The 17,302-nt window shown below is 42.7% G+C and overlaps 1 protein-coding gene across 1 annotated transcript; it reads left to right on the forward strand.

Moving 5' to 3' along the window:
• Positions 1–1,199: 1,199 nt before the first annotated feature.
• Positions 1,200–13,148, forward strand: LOC308409421 (low affinity immunoglobulin gamma Fc region receptor III-like; the record flags this gene model as incomplete). Its single annotated transcript, XM_080902164.1, has 7 exons — positions 1,200–1,212; positions 3,363–3,620; positions 3,700–3,945; positions 4,032–4,184; positions 5,744–5,821; positions 12,569–12,634; positions 12,755–13,148. 7 exons carry the CDS (start codon positions 1,200–1,202, stop codon positions 12,832–12,834), a joined length of 894 nt encoding a protein of 297 aa, XP_080758290.1. The 3' UTR covers positions 12,835–13,148.
• Between the last annotated feature and the right edge of the window lie 4,154 nt (positions 13,149–17,302).

Consider the following 17,302-nt stretch of genomic DNA (forward strand, 5'->3'; position numbering starts at 1 on the left):
TTTTGTTACAGTGCTCCATTTTAAACCAACATTAAGACAAGACAGACAATACACTAACTAAGAATAGTACAATATATACATATATACATACATACATACATACATACATACATAAGTCACTCATAAATAAATAGTTGGAAAAGAAACATGTGTAGTTGTCAGGGGTCGTGTGCGGAGGCGAGGAAGGGATGACCCACATGCAGGACTCCTGGTGCACGAGGTTTATTGAATATATAGACAACAGATGATAGAATGGATGGCTGGCTGGACTTAACGGACTGGTAGACTGGCTAACTGACTGGACTGAACACACGACAGGAACAACATCATCAACATCAATGACACGACAGTGAATGGGTAGAAACAGAGGGCTTAAATACACAGACTGGTGATAATGATAATGAGAGACCGGTGAGTACACAGCTGAACATAATGAACTAATGGGAAGAGGACTGAACATAATGCACACAGACCAAGGCTAACACAATAAAACAGGAAGGAAGTTAGCTCACTAGCTACCATCTGAATATAATATATCATGTTCTGACTGAGGGATTTGTGGGGGGAAACTCCCACTAGGTTTAAATCTGGGACTCTCCACCATTTGACCTTAGAACTGAAGAAGCTTCTCGGATGAGAGGTGAAACATCTTCAAGCAACTTAAAGAAGGCCAGATGCTTCCCCCCCACCCCCACCCCCCACACCCAAGCTCCTTAAACTAAATAGAACAAGATACAAAGCAATAAAACATGTTAAAAACACAACAGCTTTATTAAATGCAGAGTACTTCGAGCCCGGAAGAAGGATTCATCATGTCATCACTTAAAGACCGGATAGCTAGAGGAAACTGAATATTGTTGAGCTCTTCCAATTGTTTTGGTTCATCATTAAACACTGTCTTGATGCATGCTAAACCAACCAGATAAGTAAATCCAAAAAAAGTTTGTGTTCATCTGGACGTAGTGTTTTCAGTGGGAGAAATGTTTTGTCACTCATCCAAGTGAATTCTTCAGTCTCAGCTGACTGCAGGTTTCCCCAATCTTATTAACTGTACATTTGCACAATGACTGAAACCAGCCCACTGAAGGAACAATGGGCTGGGAGGTCAGTTCCTTGATAACTAAACTTATGCATAACGTGGGTCTGATGGTTTGTGTGGGTTAACGTTGTCCTGGTGATTGCTCAACACTCACTAATCAATGGCCATTGAATGTACCATTCACAGAGAGTTGGGGAATGGCTGCAATCAGTATTGTATGATGGTGAAGGTGTACCCTTAGGCTCCCTCCCCGATTCAGAGATGGTCTTTCCTTTTTCCCTTTCCCTTGACTCTGCGTTGGCCTGTAGGTGTAAATAGACTGCAGAGTCCTGGCCTGACGAGGTAGCTCTTCTGTGTTGTGCCATCCAGAGGTTGTTTGGTTTCCCCGATGTATAAATCCTGGCAATCCTCCTGCACTTAACAACGTACACTATGTTACTCTGTTTGTGTCGGGGGACCCGATCCTTGGGGTGGACCAGTTTTTGACGCAGCGTGTTTTGGGGTTTAAAAGCCACAGAGACCCGGTGTTTAGAAAAAATGCGTCTCAGCTCTTCCGATACTCCTGACACGTACGGGATCACTACAGGTTTATGCTTATGCAGTAGTTGTCCTTCTCTCCTGGATCGGCTGGAGCTTTCTTTAGGTGCCTTCCCAGTTTTGCCAAAAGTCCAGCTGGGATAACCACATTTACTCAGGGCCTTCTTGTTGTGATGTTCTTCTGCCTCCCTGGCTGCTGTGTCAGTGGGGATGGTGTTCGCTCTGTGTTGTAGCGTCCTGATGACAACCAGTTTGTGCTCCAGTGGATGATGAGAGTCAAACCTTAAATACTATCAAGGCCTGCGTGGCATACCGTGGGGACTCTGACTCTACTCTTTATGATGAACAGTGCGTTTATTTACAGTGCTGTAAAGAATTCACACAATTAATCCCTGTGCGCTCCCTTGACTCCCGTGTCAGGTCTCCTGAAGTCTGTGCTCACTGCTCTCTGGCCTTTTACTCTCCTCCTAGGGGAAACAATAGAGGCAGCCATCAGGACACTTCACTACAGCAGGCATACACTATCTGAACTTGTCTCACTAAGGCTATGTTCACACTGCATGCAAAAGTGCATCAAATCCGATCATGCTATGACAGTGTGAACGGCACAAATCCGATATTTAGAAATCCGATCTGGGTCACTTTCGCATGTGGTACTGAATCCGATACATATCTGATGTTTTAGAAAGCGACTGCTGTCTGAATGGTCATGTCGCATTAAATCCATCTTTTATGTCACCGACACAAGACAGACGCCAATTATCAGCGCCGGAGAAGACATCGCGAACGCTTCCTGAGCATCCAGTGTAGATGTCAGTGAAACTATTGGGAAGACAACGTTGGAGAAACGTGAACATGTTATTTGTTCTGTATAATCTGCAGATTCTGACAGAAATCTGCAGCTATCATTTGAAGCACCGCTCCTCTAAAACAGCAATAAGGATAATTATTAGGCCATACTGTATGTAAATGACAAAATAATTTTATAACTTAAAGAAAATTGGGAAACGTAAAGTCCGAAACAAGTCTTTATATTAAGGCCATCAGTCAAACAATACTGTTTGGTCTGGGTCTAAACAGAGCGCGTTGTGTGGTCTTCTTTTGCGTATGCAGCCGCTTTGAGGGTTCACACTAGAGCGCATTTGCTGTCACATTTTATTTGTAGTCGGATTGATAAAAAAAAAAAATCAGAATTGAGCATCAAGACCTGCAGTGTGAACATAGTCTACGAACACTGATGAGGAGTCTTACACAACGATCGGGCCGTGGGAGCTCAGTCACACTCTTAAATAGCTCCCTGGACAAGGCTGATCAGCTGCAAGTCTGTGGCTTCAGTTGTGGCCCATTGTTCCTTCAGTGGGCTGGTTTTAGTCATTAAGCAAATGCAAGTTTATAAGATTGGGGAAACCTGCTATCAGCTGAGACTGAAGAAGTCACTTGGATGAGTTACAAAACGTTTCTCCCACAACACGCTACGTCCAGATGAACAGAATCACAGAACTTTTTAAGGGCATTAAACCCTGTTTTTTTTGTGTTGTTGTTGTTGAAAATGTTTTTAGTAGTAGAGTTGTCATACAGGTTCAGTTGTTAGTGCTGTAAAATCAACCTGAGTGTCATTTCTCTTTAGTTCTGATCTCACTGCTGAGCTGCACAACAAACCAAGGTCAGTAACCTTCTTCTGTCACAGTTTATACCTGAGAAATGCTCACTGATATGACCTGATTGGGTTCATGTTTCACAATGTAAAGTCTAACAGATCATCAGTTTTTCACTTTAACCCTCACAGCTCGGCTGACTGTGAGTCCCAGCAGCTCTCAGTTCTTTCAAGGAGACTTTGTGTCTCTGAGCTGTGAGGAGGACGACAGCTCTGCTGGATGGACTCTGAGGAGAAACACAAGCACTGAAAACAGGACGAAGTGTGATCAGTGGGGAAAATCAGCTAATTCTTCATGTACCATCATTGTTTACCCATCTGACAGTGGGGTTTACTGGTGTGAGTCCAGAGAGGGTCCCATCAGTAACATGGTTAACCTGACAGTCACTGGTAAGCTGAGTGTGTGGAGTTAGTGTTGATGAAGCTGTGTGTAAATGGATGAAATGCTGTAGTTTGTCTCTGTGTTGAGGTGGATCAGTGATCCTGCAGAGTCCTGTCCTCCCTGTGATGGAGGGAGATGACGTCACTCTGCTCTGTAAAACAAAGACCACTCCCTCCAACCTCCCAGCTGCTTTCTATAAAGATGGCTCCCTCATCAGGAAGCAGCCTACAGGTCACATGACCATCCAGCATGTTTCCAGGTCTGATGAAGGCCTCTACAAGTGTGACATCAGCGGTCATGGAGAGTCTCCATCCAGCTGGATCACTGTCACAGGTGACACACTCACCTGTCTGTGTTTCTGCAGCTTTCAACATTCACAATGTGACGACAACTTAATGACTTTGTTTGCTTTATTTTAGACAAACACACCACAACACCTCCACCTACATCCACACCTCCACCTGGTTCCTCTCTCATACCTGTGCTTTCATTTGTTGGATCAGTCTGTGTTGTGGTTCTACTGGTGTTACTGATTCTGCTGGTGAGACGATGTGTTCACAGGAAACCTAAAGGTGAGACTCAGACTTCCTGAACTTTCATGTCTGAGTTTGTTTAGTTGAATACAATACTTCTGGATGTTGCAGATTTTACATGTGTGATTTTATTTTATTGAGATTAGATTTTTTTTAGATTCTTTAGGAAATCTAAACTCAAATTATAAACCTATGAATAATGAAATGTTTTTGAAGTTTTCAATTTTTGTAGCAACAATTTAACAATGTGACAAGTTCTTTGGAAAACAAATATCATAAAAGATTGAAAAAAGTGATTCAGCTATTCAGAGGAATCTTTGGGGGGTTTTTTTTGTTTGTTTGTTTGTTTGTTTTGTTTTTTATAAACCAGGAGTTACTAAATTGTAATAGCATGATGAATCATCTAATTCATCAGCTACTATGAAATTCTGCCAGATAGTGTTTTTGTATCACAGTCACAGAATCATGCTAATTACTGTTAAGTAATCCAAATGCAATGTTAGATTTTCATTGGCCAAAACTGGGGCACAGTCTTGTCGAGTACTCTTATCCACATAGGATATTATCTGTAAGGTAATTGTATTACAAATGCTCCAAAACCAACTACACAGTCCTGAAATTCAGTTCTGGGAATCCAATGAGTTGAGTTGAAGCTGAGCAGACAGTAGAAGCTGTGATTTCATGTAACAATTCTAGAAGTATCAATAGACCATTCAAAAATTGTACAATATTTTATTTTTTATTATTATACATGCAATTTATGTGTCCCATTTTGAATAATGTGTCTTTCATCCTATTAGACCGTAGCTTTGTAACAACTGCCAAATATGTAGACATATTTTTTCTCTACAACAACTTTAATAAAGATTGAAAAGAACAGGAAAATTTTCAGAATTCATCTCCTCATTTCCTTTTTTGAAAACAGCTGTTTTACACCAGAATTTACACCAACAGATTATAAGCAGGTCAGATTTATAAGTTAGTGTTATTTGTTTAAAGTAAAACAAATAATAAAATGATTAATGTGTTATATCTTGCTCAAGTAGTTTGATGACAGTAGCATCCGTATGGTATATGGTATAGGTTGACAGATTACTCTTTCACCCCATTAACAGCACATTGACACAAACTATTTTCAGACACATAACATTTATCTGGTGTTAATTTATTACCATGTAGTTCAAATAATTTCATGTATTTGATGGTTGGAAAATGGTTTAAATTTGCCTCAACTTTCCATGTTTACACACATTAAACATGTTCTAAGCTCACTGATCAAAGACCACTGATCAATGGTCATGACAATTTGCATATTAATGATCAAGGAACTGACCTTCCAGCCCATTGCTCCTTCAGTGGGCTGGTTTCAGTCATTATGCAAATGTACTGCTTATAAGATTGAAACCTGCAGTCAGCTGAGACTGAAGAAGTCACTTGGATGAGTGACGAAACGTTTCTTCCACAACACTCTGCATCCAGATAAACAGAATCGACTTTGGGATATATTGTACTGTACTGTAATACTGTACATCTTTACATTTATGGAATATCATTATTTATAATTCCATCTCATCCTCTATGCATGTTGTATTTTGCAGACAATGATCCAGCTGCAGAAGATGTCAGTTATGGACAAATTATGGTCAAAGAGAAACACAGTGAATTAAAGATGAGAGGTACAGCTACGTTTCTTCATCTCCATCATGGTTTAATTTTATAACCAGACACTAAGGAATTGTTATTGGACTTCTGTGCTAATCACAGTTTGGCCATAACGAACACCCTGTTCGAACATAAGAGTGTCCATAAGTGCACGTGGCACCAGGACGCTCTAGGCCGTAGGTCGATGATCAATTTTGTAATCGTATCACCAGACCTGCGACCATATGTTCTGGACACTCGGGTAAAGAGAGGGGCTGAGCTGTCAACTGATCACCACCTGGTGGTGAGTTGGATCAGGTGGCGGGGGAGGACGCTGGACAGACCTGGTGCACCTAAACGCGTAGTGAGGGTGTGCTGGGAACGTCTAGCAGAGGCCCCAGTCCGCGAGATCTTCAACGCACACCTCCGGCAGAGCTTCAACAGCATTCCGAGGGAGACTGGGGACATTGAGTCCGAATGGACCATGTTCAGCGTCTCCATTGCCGAAGCTGCTGCATTGAGCTGCGGCCGCAAGGTGGTTGGTGCCTGCCGTGGTGGTAATCCCCGAACCAAATGGTGGACACCAGAGGTGAAGGGAGCCACCAGGCTGAAGAAGGAGTCCTATCGGGCAGTGGCTGAAGCAAAAACTCGGGTGTGGGAGGAGTTCGGAGAGGCCATGGAAAAAGACTTTCGGACTGCCTCGAAGAGATTCTGGCAAACCATCAGGCGTCTCAGGAGGGGAAAGCGGTGCTCTACCTGCACCGTGTATAGTGCTGGCGGAGCGCTGCTGACGTCGACTGAGAAAATTGTCAGGCGGTGGAAGGAATACTTCGAGGACCTCCTTAATCCCACTGACACGTCTTCCGAGGAGGAAGCAGAGTCTGGGGATGAGGGGAATGACCCGCCAATTTCTGGGGGCGAGGTCACTGAGGCAGTTAAACAACTCCTTGGTGGCAGAGCCCCTGGTGTTGATGAGGTCCGCCCCGAGTTCCTGAAGGCTCTGGACGTTGTAGGGCTGTCCTGGTTGACACGCCTCTGCAATGTTGCGTGGAGATCAGGGGCAGTACCTGTGGACTGGCAGACCGGGATGGTGGTCCCCATCTTTAAGAAGGGGGACCGGAGGGTGTGTTCCAACTACAGGGGGATCACACTCCTCAGCCTCCCTGGGAAAGTCTATGCCAGGGTGCTGGAAAGGAGAGTTCGTCCGTTAGTCGAACCTCGGATACAGGAGGAACAATGCGGTTTTCGTCCTGGTCGCGGAACACTGGACCAGCTCTTTATCCTCTCCAGGATACTTGAGGGTGCATGGGAGTTTGCCCAACCAGTCTACATGTGTTTTGTGGACTTGGAGAAGGCATTCGACCGTGTCCCTCGGGGTGTCCTGTGGGAGGTGCTGCGGGAGTATGTGGTGTCTGGCCCATTGCTACGGGCCATTCGATCCCTATACAACCGTTGCAAGAGCTTGGTTCGCATTGCCGGCAATAAGTCGGACTCGTTCCCGGTGGGTGATGGGCTCCGCCAGGGCTGCCCTTTGTCTCCGGTTCTGTTCATAATTTTTATGGACAGGATTTCTAGGCGCAGCCAAGTGGCGGAGGGCTTTCGCTTTGGTGGCCTCAGAATCTCATCTCTGATTTTTGCGGATGATGTGGTTCTGTTGGCTTCATTGGGTGAGGGCCTCCAGCTCGCACTGGAACGGTTCGCAGCCGAGTGTGAAGCAGCGGGAATGAGGATCAGCACCTCCAAATCTGAGGCCATGGTTCTCAGCCGGAAAAGGGTGGAGTGCCCACTCTGGGTCGGGGATGAGTTCCTGCCCCAAGTGGAGGAGTTCAAGTATCTCGGGGTCTTGTTCGCGAGTGATGGGAGAAGGGAGCCGGAGATCGACAGACGGATTGGGGCTGCAGCTGCAGTAATGCGGATGCTGCACCGGTCCGTCGTGGTGAAGAGGGAGCTGAGTGTAAAAGCGAAGCTCTCAATTTACCGGTCGATCTACGTCCCTACCCTCACCTATGGCCACGAGCTGTGGGTAGTGACCGAAAGAACGAGATCGCGGATACAAGTGGCAGAAATGAGCTTCCTCCGAAGGGTGGCTGGCCTCTCCCTTAGAGATAGGGTGAGAAGTTCGGCCATCCGGGAGGGGCTCAGAGTAGAGCCGCTGCTGCTCCACATCGAAAGGAGCCAGCTGAGGTGGTTCAGGCATCTGACAAGGATGCCCCCTGGGCGCCTCTTGGGTGAGGTGTTCCAGGCATGCCCCACCGGGAGGAGGCCCCGGGGCAGACCCAGGACACGCTGGAGAGATTATATCTCTCGGCTGGCCTGGGAACGCCTTGGTATTCCCCCGGATAAGCTGGAGGAGGTGGCTGGGGAGAGGGAGGTCTGGGCCTCTTTGCTTAGGCTGCTGCCCCCGCGACCCGGCCTCGGATAAAGCGGATGAAGATGGATGGATGGATGGACACTAAGGAATAAAAAAAATAAATATTGTTCACTATGTGAGTAATGTTCTGCCATTTCCTGATAAGCATGAGGCTGATGGGAATATTATGAATTTCAGTAATTTGTTGTTGTATCAGTGCTGTCAAGTGATCAGCACCAAGTGATGAATTGATTAAGATGGTGGGAAAGGCTGTCAGGCATACCTGGAAAACATAAAGATTAATGAGAAGGAATTGGGAATAACTGGCAGAGAACATGGGGTCTTTAATTCCTCCCATGTGAGGAAAGCTTTTCCTTGCATCCTGGTGGGAGGTTGAGAACATTTGGTCTAAATGGATGACTTGTAGGTCACAGCTAGCAGGAGCCGTTGTTGGGGCCTCTTGACACCCAGATTACATACAGAGATGCACAAAGCAGAGGAAAGGGGCAGTTAATTAATCTCTGCCTCTAAAACTCTTTCAGTGTCTACTACCTGAGACCATTAATGCTCTGAATCGGCCTAGATATCTTATCAACCTCATATGATTTGATACATAAAATCTCATTACAACAAATAAGTGGTAACTATTGTTAGTGCTAATAAACTGTAAGGTAAGTAACATCCAATACCATTCTGTGGCCATTGGCTGCGGTTTGTGGCTCAGCTGTAAGAGATAGAGGTGAGGCAAGATTTCTGGGGCTATACAGGGAGTGCAGAATTATTAGGCAAGTTGTATTTTTGAGGAATAATTTTATTATTGAACAACAACCATGTTCTCAATGAACCCAAAAAACTCATTAATATCAAAGCTGAATGTTCTTGGAAGTAGTTTTTAGTTTGTTTTTAGTTTTAGCTATTTTAGGGGGATATCTGTGTGTGCAGGTGACTATTACTGTGCATAATTATTAGGCAACTTAACAAAAAACAAATATATACCCATTTCAATTATTTATTTTTACCAGTGACACCAATATAACATCTCCACATTCACAAATATACATTTCTGACATTCAAAAACAAAAGAAAAACAAATCAGCGACCAATATAGCCACCTTTCTTTGCAAGGACACTCAAAAGCCTGCCATCCATGGATTCTGTCAGTGTTTTGATCTGTTCACCATCAACATTGCGTGCAGCAGCAACCACAGCCTCCCAGACACTGTTCAGAGAGGTGTACTGTTTTCCCTCCTTATAAATCTCACATTTGATGATGGACCACAGGTTCTCAATGGGGATCAGATCAGGTGAACAAGGAGGCCATGTCATTAGTTTTTCTTCTTTTATACCCTTTCTTGCCAGCCACGCTGTGGAGTACTTGGACGCGTGTGATGGAGCATTGTCCTGCATGAAAATCATGTTTTTCTTGAAGGATGCAGACTTCTTCCTGTACCACTGCTTGAAGAAGGTGTCTTCCAGAAACTGGCAGTAGGACTGGGAGTTGAGCTTGACTCCATCCTCAACCCGAAAAGGCCCCACAAGCTCATCTTTGATGATACCAGCCCAAACCAGTACTCCACCTCCACCTTGCTGGCGTCTGAGTCGGACTGGAGCTCTCTGCCCTTTACCAATCCAGCCACGGGCCCATCCATCTGGCCCATCAAGACTCACTCTCATTTCATCAATCCATAAAACCTTAGAAAAATCAGTCTTGAGATATTTCTTGGCCCAGTCTTGACGTTTCAGCTTGTGTGTCTTGTTCAGTGGTGGTCGTCTTTCAGCCTTTCTTACCTTGGCCATGTCTCTGAGTATTGCACACCTTGTGCTTTTGGGCACTCCAGTGATGTTGCAGCTCTGAAATATGGCCAAACTGGTGGCAAGTGGCATCTTGGCAGCTGCACGCTTGACTTTTCTCAGTTCATGGGCAGTTATTTTGCACCTTGGTTTTTCCACACGCTTCTTGCGACCCTGTTGACTATTTTGAATGAAACGCTTGATTGTTCGATGATCACGCTTCAGAAGCTTTGCAATTTTGAGACTGCTGCATCCCTCTGCAAGATATCTCACTATTTTTGACTTTTCTGAGCCTGTCAAGTCCTTCTTTTGACCCATTTTGCCAAAGGAAAGGTAGTTGCCTAATAATTATGCACACCTGATATAGGGTGTTGATGTCATTAGACCACACCCCTTCTCAATACAGAGATGCACATCACCTAATATGCTTAATTGGTAGTAGGCTTTCGAGCCTATACAGCTTGGAGTAAGACAACATGCATGAAGAGGATGTGGACAAAATACTCATTTGCCTAATAATTCTGCACTCCCTGTAGTCTCATGTGATCATGGCCACAGTGCTGGAGTCTTTAAGTCACACTTCTTCCACCAGCCTGAAGAATTTTGCATTTGGATAGAGGGAGGTATAGTTCAGGGTACGACTTCGGCAGTGAACAGATGCACCCTCACATAGGATATGTGGTGGCAAGGTATGGTTTGTGGATCTGGTGTAGGGAGGAGATGGGTTGGATGACTGAGGGCTCAGTGCCAGCAGGTACAGCGGTACATCTTGTGTGTGGTAATTATGTTATCTTCCTTAGATTTGCAGCAGGAATGAAGGAGTGATTGGGTTTCACAGGGGGGTTGATATGAGTGGAACAAGCTGGGCTGTGTACGAAGATGGTGGAGCTGCAACCAGACCAATTCTTGGAACTGTGTTGAGTTGTAAATACTGTAAATAAGGCACAGTGTGTAGAAAAGCTCATTGCTTACCGCTGTCACTAAAAACAACCTGCTATAAGAAAAGTCTGCTTCCAGCAGGCCACTCGTGTAAATGTCTATTGTCAGATTGTTAGTTGCTAGTGCACTGGGTCCTGGTTTCCTCCTGGTATGAAACAATGCCTTGCCTCATGCAGTGAGAGTGTGTGAATGGATGAATGACTGAATGTAGTGTAAAGCGCTTTGGGATCCTTAGGGACTAAGTAAAGCACTATACAAATGCAGGCCATTTACCATTTATCCAGGGGGTTCCTTGAAGAATTTAGGAATTGATACCATTGATTGGCCTCATGCTTCATGATTGCATCTCAGACTGTCTAGATCTTAAGTGATGTCCTGAACCAGATCTCCCAGGATAGAATCTGCAGTCTCATTAGGGGCATGCCCTGACATTGTTAACAATACATGGAAGCTCGGGTCCTCTACCAGAGGCCTGGGAGCTTGAGGGTCCTGTGCAGTATCTTAGCTGTTCCCAGGACTGCGCTCTTCTGGACAGAGATCTCCGATGTTATTCCCGGGATCTGCTGGAGCCACTCGCCTAGCTTGGGAGTCACCGCACCTAGTGCTTGGTATTTCTCCAGCTTCTCGTGTTCCTTTCGTAGGCAAACATGGGGTTAGTATCTTGTCCAAGGATATTTGGCATGCAGCCAGGAGGCAGCCTGGAATCGATATATATATATATATATATATATATATATATATATATATATATATATATATATATATATATATATATATATATATATATATATATATATATATATATATATATATATATATATATATATATATATATATATATATATATATATATATATATATATATATATATATATATATATATTGCACTTGTCATCTACCCCTGCTGATTGTCAGCCTGGGGTGGTGACTTATCCTTTTTAACAAAAGAGGCCCATAGGATGTGATCACTCTTCTAACCTCCTCCAACACCGGTACCGGAGAACAGAGTCTATCTGTTGGTTCATCCTGGAATTCCAGAGGAACAATGTGTTTTTGATTGCCAGTCATTGAATAAATTTTGTATCTTTTTTAAGCACTTGTACTTATAATAATTAAGAGGCATTTCTAAATATATTTTAAAACTCTTTTAATCATTTTGTTAAATAATTTTTTAATTTTGTTTTGAGTGTTTGTGGAAGCAAGATGGAGTGTAAATCATAACAGACTACAGTACATGTTCATAATGAAGGATTTGACAGATCAACAGTGGGACTCGTGTGTTTCAGGAGGGCATAAAGAGACTGAACACACCAATGAGTCAGTACTGACTTTTTTAAAATTCTGTTTAAAAACCACACAAGCTACTTCCTCTTGCTGATTCCAGATCAGGCAGTAACAGTGTTCATGTTGTCAGAACAAGTTTGCTTTTTGCTCTGTGGTGAAATATGTCAGCCTGAAAGAAGACAACAGCTTTGTGGTCGTCTGCCCTCATTTTTATACAAACATCCCCCCAAGGTTCTGTGTGGTTACTGTGTTTCACAGAAGAGCTGCTGAGAAGGGGGAAGAAACTATGCAGCTATAAAAAGATTTTTACTTAATCTCTTCATGAAGAACAGGACAAATATTTTGCCATAGCTGCAGTATAGAAAATAACAGTAATGTAATGTGTGTAAATTCTTAATTTCTGCATTTTACTCTGCAGAGAGCGATTCAACTACAATCTACTCAGAAGTGAGAACAGGCGACTTCAGATCAAGGAGTCCCAAAGGTACAGCTGCTCTTTAACTTTGTACAGAGCCGAGCAAACCACATCTTCACTGAGGCTCAGTAAGTCTAATCTCTGTCAAAAACAATACTGTAATGTTGTTTGAACTGTGTTTGTGTTCAGACTTCAAACCAGAGACAGACGCCATCTACTCTTTACTGGTCCACCAGTCCAACCACTCATGTCCACCTGCTGGTCTCTAACTGGTCCCCCCAGCACCTCAGACCAGAGGACGTATGGAGCAGCAGTGCAGTAGCTTCTCTAAGTAACTACATGTTATTCTTTTGTTTTCTCATAACGAATGACTATAAGGAATCATGTTTCATTGTTTTTGGCTAAATTATGTGGCCTAAATATCACATCCTATTTATAACTGGTGCTTTAACTGTGTTTGTTACAAAATCAGCAATGATAAATAATATAAATATGTTCATGTGATTTTGTATCTTTGATGACTTTTACTGTTATTTATATTGTATTCATGTTTGTCGTCTCCTGCAGCAGCGATGTAATTTCTCTGAAGGACTAATAAATATTTGTATTTGTATGAATGTTTTTCTCTCACGGGTTCAAAAAGACATTAAATGGAAAACTTGACTTGTTGGTTGTGGCTAACTGATACACATCTCTCTTCAATACAGAAAAAAACTGAATAACCACAGAGTCAAAAAAGCGATGAGTGGCTGAAAACTGCACAGAAAAACCCTTCAGTACAGGATGTGCACGTTTGAGACCAAAGAGTTTAATTTACATATTTATTTTTATATCACCCAAAAACCAGACAGCACCAGCTCACGTGGTAAAAAAGAGAAAAGATGTTGATGTTTGTTAATTTTTTCTAAACAAAAACACTAAAAAAGTCTTTCATGGCAGCTTCTCAGCTGACACGAAGCATTTATTTTCCGATTCACTAAACCTCATGAACGTGACTCACACAGGTCATGTTTCCTGATCCAGCTCTGAGCTCCTCCTGTTAAATCTGTCAGTGCACTTTGAAATGGTCTCGAATCACATTTAAAGTCTGCTTCCATCCATCGTTAGCCTGCGTAGCTGTAAACAGGATGTGAAGCCACAAAGGGGTCTGAGCTGATGTTCAAACAATATTCAAAAACAGTTTGTCTTCAAACTGCAGAGTAACAGAACAAGTGCTGAGTGGGTTTGCTTAGCTTTGTCTCACGTTGAGGCAGCACACTGTCCTCAATTTAACAGCAGGAAATAAAAGAGATGAGCTCTGCAAACACATGAGAAGAAGACCTAAACTAAACTTGTCACCACAGATGTTTAGTATGACAGGCCACTAAAAAAGCCATCTAAATCTTTAAGATGGGGCTCCTGTCACATCAGTTCACTGCTGGTAATATTAAACTGGGGCCTCTGGAAACACTTACCTTCACAAACTGCCGTCACCACACAACTCAGGACTCGAATGTGAGGCTGAAACAGACGTGGGTCATCCCAAAAACAATTAACAATCACATTTTATATGATTTATAAAGCTGCTGCTGTTTTCTTCCTGTTAAAAAGGAGTTCTTTCTTCCCACGGGCACTAACTGCTGCTCACAGGGATTGCCTAATGGTTGTGGTTTTCCTTTGGCTTATCTACTATATACAGATGCCTAGAGTCTGCTGCTGTTGTTAATTAGTGATATAAAAATAAGACAGAATTAACATGAATACCTAGATTTGCATTCAGTTATTTTCTATGAAGCTGTAGGCACTGGGGGACACATTTAGTGGGGGGTTTGAAAGCATCTTGAGTATCAGACGCTCAGTTTTTCACATTCTGATGAACTCGTTGTAGGTTGAGCTAATAAGTTATAACCATTAAACATGGAAGTGATGAGTGAGCAGCTCCCTTGCTTGAATTGGAAGTTTGAATTGGTTATAGATCACCTGGCTGAGGATGTGACCCATGCACCAAGAGCCAGAGTCCCTGCTGCAGCAGCCTGGGTTTAAATTGTGGCTGGGCTCTTTCCTGCAGATGTTCCCTCTACTTTACTGTCCGAGCCAATAAAGACAAAAACAAAAACTTGGATGCCACAGACAAACTGCTCACCCATTAAATCTTCATCTCTCTAACCTTGCTCTCTGTAGAGTCTTTGGCAGCATTGCTCAGATCCAAAGTGAACACCCCTTTTTTCCTTTAGCTCACTAAACATTTAAAATGTTGCTGCCACGATTACTTGATAATAAACTGTCTGAAAAACAAACTGTTGTAAAGTTAATGTCGACAGGTTCCCATACATTTTGCACAAATGACAGGGAGCAAGGAAGTACAAGTGATTTTTTTAATAAGCCCTTTATAATCAGCAGCAATAATTTACTGTGGAGAAAATATTTGCAGCTTTAATATAATTTATAAGCAAAATGTACGGTGCATCACTAAATGTAGACTTTTGGTTTACAAGTTAAACTCATGACGGAGCTCTTATAAGCCACAGAGCTTTAAAGCCAGGTTGCTTCTAACTTCTCCTTTCTGCACGGCCGCAGCTTCCTCATAGAAGTTCTGCTTTCGGCTATGATATTTCATAATCGAGTATATCTTTAGTATTATTGTGCAATGCTAGAAAACTTGAAACTACCCGATACCAAGTAAATACAGAACAAGTATGACCAATAAAAGTGCAGATACTGATATGTTTATTTTATGAAGGCAGATTATGTCAGTGAGAGTGTGTCATGGTCCTGGGTCGTTGGGCTTATAAGTGATTTATATTTCCTGTTTTATTGTGACAGTCCTGTGCACTTTGTGTTCCTCGATCTTGTTGTTTCTTGATTTGTTCCACCCGTGTTTCCAAACTGAGTATTTATTATTTAGACTATTTACACCTGATTTTCAGTATTTTTGTGGATTAAAGCAATAAAGTTTACGTTTGTTTAAGTTAACTTCTTTTCGCTGCAGTGCTGGGTTTGGGTTCATCTTTTGCCCAACACGCAACGAATCCTGACGCTGTTTGAATTCTTGACTGTCTGCTCTCCTGATAACTGATGATGGAGGAGAAGACATGAAAAACAAATCAGGCTGAATTCAAGTTCAAAACACCACGAGGACCAACTGCAGGTCTGAACTGACTCTTTATCTTTGCTCAGGAGTCGAGGAAACACAGCAGGCAGTGAAAAGATCAAATCATTCACTCATTATATCAACACAGCTGCACAGTGGACACATCATCAATCAACCAATTTATTTAAAAGCTAATTAAATGGCCTGAATTTTATAGCGCTTTACTAGTCCCTAAGGACCCCAAAGAGCTTTACACATCCAGTCATCCACACACTGGTGATGGCAGCTACATTGTAGCCACAGCCATCCTGACAGATGCGAGGCTGCCGGACACTGGCACCACCGGGCCCTCTGACCACCACCAGTAGGCAACGGGTGAAGCTTCTTGCCCAAGGACACAACGACCGAGACTGTCCAAGCCAAGCCGGGGCTCGAACCAGCAACCTTCCGATTACAAGGCGAACTCCCAACTCTTGAGCCACGATCGCCCTGATCATTAAAAACCAACCTAGGTTGTAAACAGCCAATCAAACAAAGGAGAGCTAATATTCTCTTTCTCAACATGGCTGCCGAGTGGTTAGATTTGCTTTTAGCTGAACTTTGGTGGATCTTTATATTGTGAACCTTTATGAACACATTTTTCTCACCTTTTCCTCTTGTAATGTCTCAAACTGAGATTGATATGGAAGTAGAATCATATTTAGCTTCATGAAGATTGTTGCTGACTTCAGTAAAATGGATTATGAGGACATTACGGAGCATGTGGGGGATGATCAGCAATGTATAAATGTGGATTGTTGCAACAGTAAAACATTACAGTTTGATTATCACAGTCACGTGTGTTTACCATCAACATGTGTGTTTAACTCTGTACTTACTGAGTGTTGTTCCCTGTGAGCTGGACTGTGTGTTTGTGGTCTGTGGTTAACTGAAGCTAACAGCTCTGCACTCGTCCAGCATCCTGTTTCTGATAGAAAGAAAACACTTTAGCTGCAGCTGTTTCAACACAGAGCTGTTCAGTTTAAACACAGGAGGGAACATGGAGACATCATCTGGAAACTGCACACAAACTATCAGTTCATTCAAAGTTAATGATGAATTACAACAAGAACTTATTCAAATATTTTTCAACATATTCAATATTTTATTTTATAAATACACCCTTTAGACTCAGACGCATATTCACTTCGCACCAACATTTACATTATTTCCTCAAACCTTATTCTGAATCTGCTGGAAGGTGGTTTGTCTAATAATAGTGTTCATGCTGTGAGAACATGGTTGACTTCTGGTCTGTGGTGAAGTGTCAAACAGATGATGGCAACTTTGTGGTCGTCCATCTTGTTTTTCACAGAAACACTCACAAGTTCTTTGTGGTCTCAGATGTGAAGGTAAGAAAACTGTGAGAATCTGCTTTGGTTTATTAAAAATAATCTCTTCATGAAGCTGCAGGTACAGCTGCTGAAGATATATTTATGGAGTTTTTCTTTTCAGTTTTTCTTTTGGTTTATTAAAAATAATCTCTTCATGAAGCTGCATTAAAAATACAGCTGAAGACGTCAGTTATGAGCAAACAAGGAGGCCCAGGTACAGCTGCTGAAGATATGTTTATGGAGTTTTTCTTTTCACTGAAATAGACTCAAACTCAAGAATCACACGGGTCCTTG

The sequence above is a fragment of the Rhamphochromis sp. 'chilingali' genome, assembly GCF_963969265.1.
Source record: "Rhamphochromis sp. 'chilingali' genome assembly, chromosome: 1".
Classification (NCBI taxonomy): domain Eukaryota; kingdom Metazoa; phylum Chordata; class Actinopteri; order Cichliformes; family Cichlidae; genus Rhamphochromis; species Rhamphochromis sp. 'chilingali'.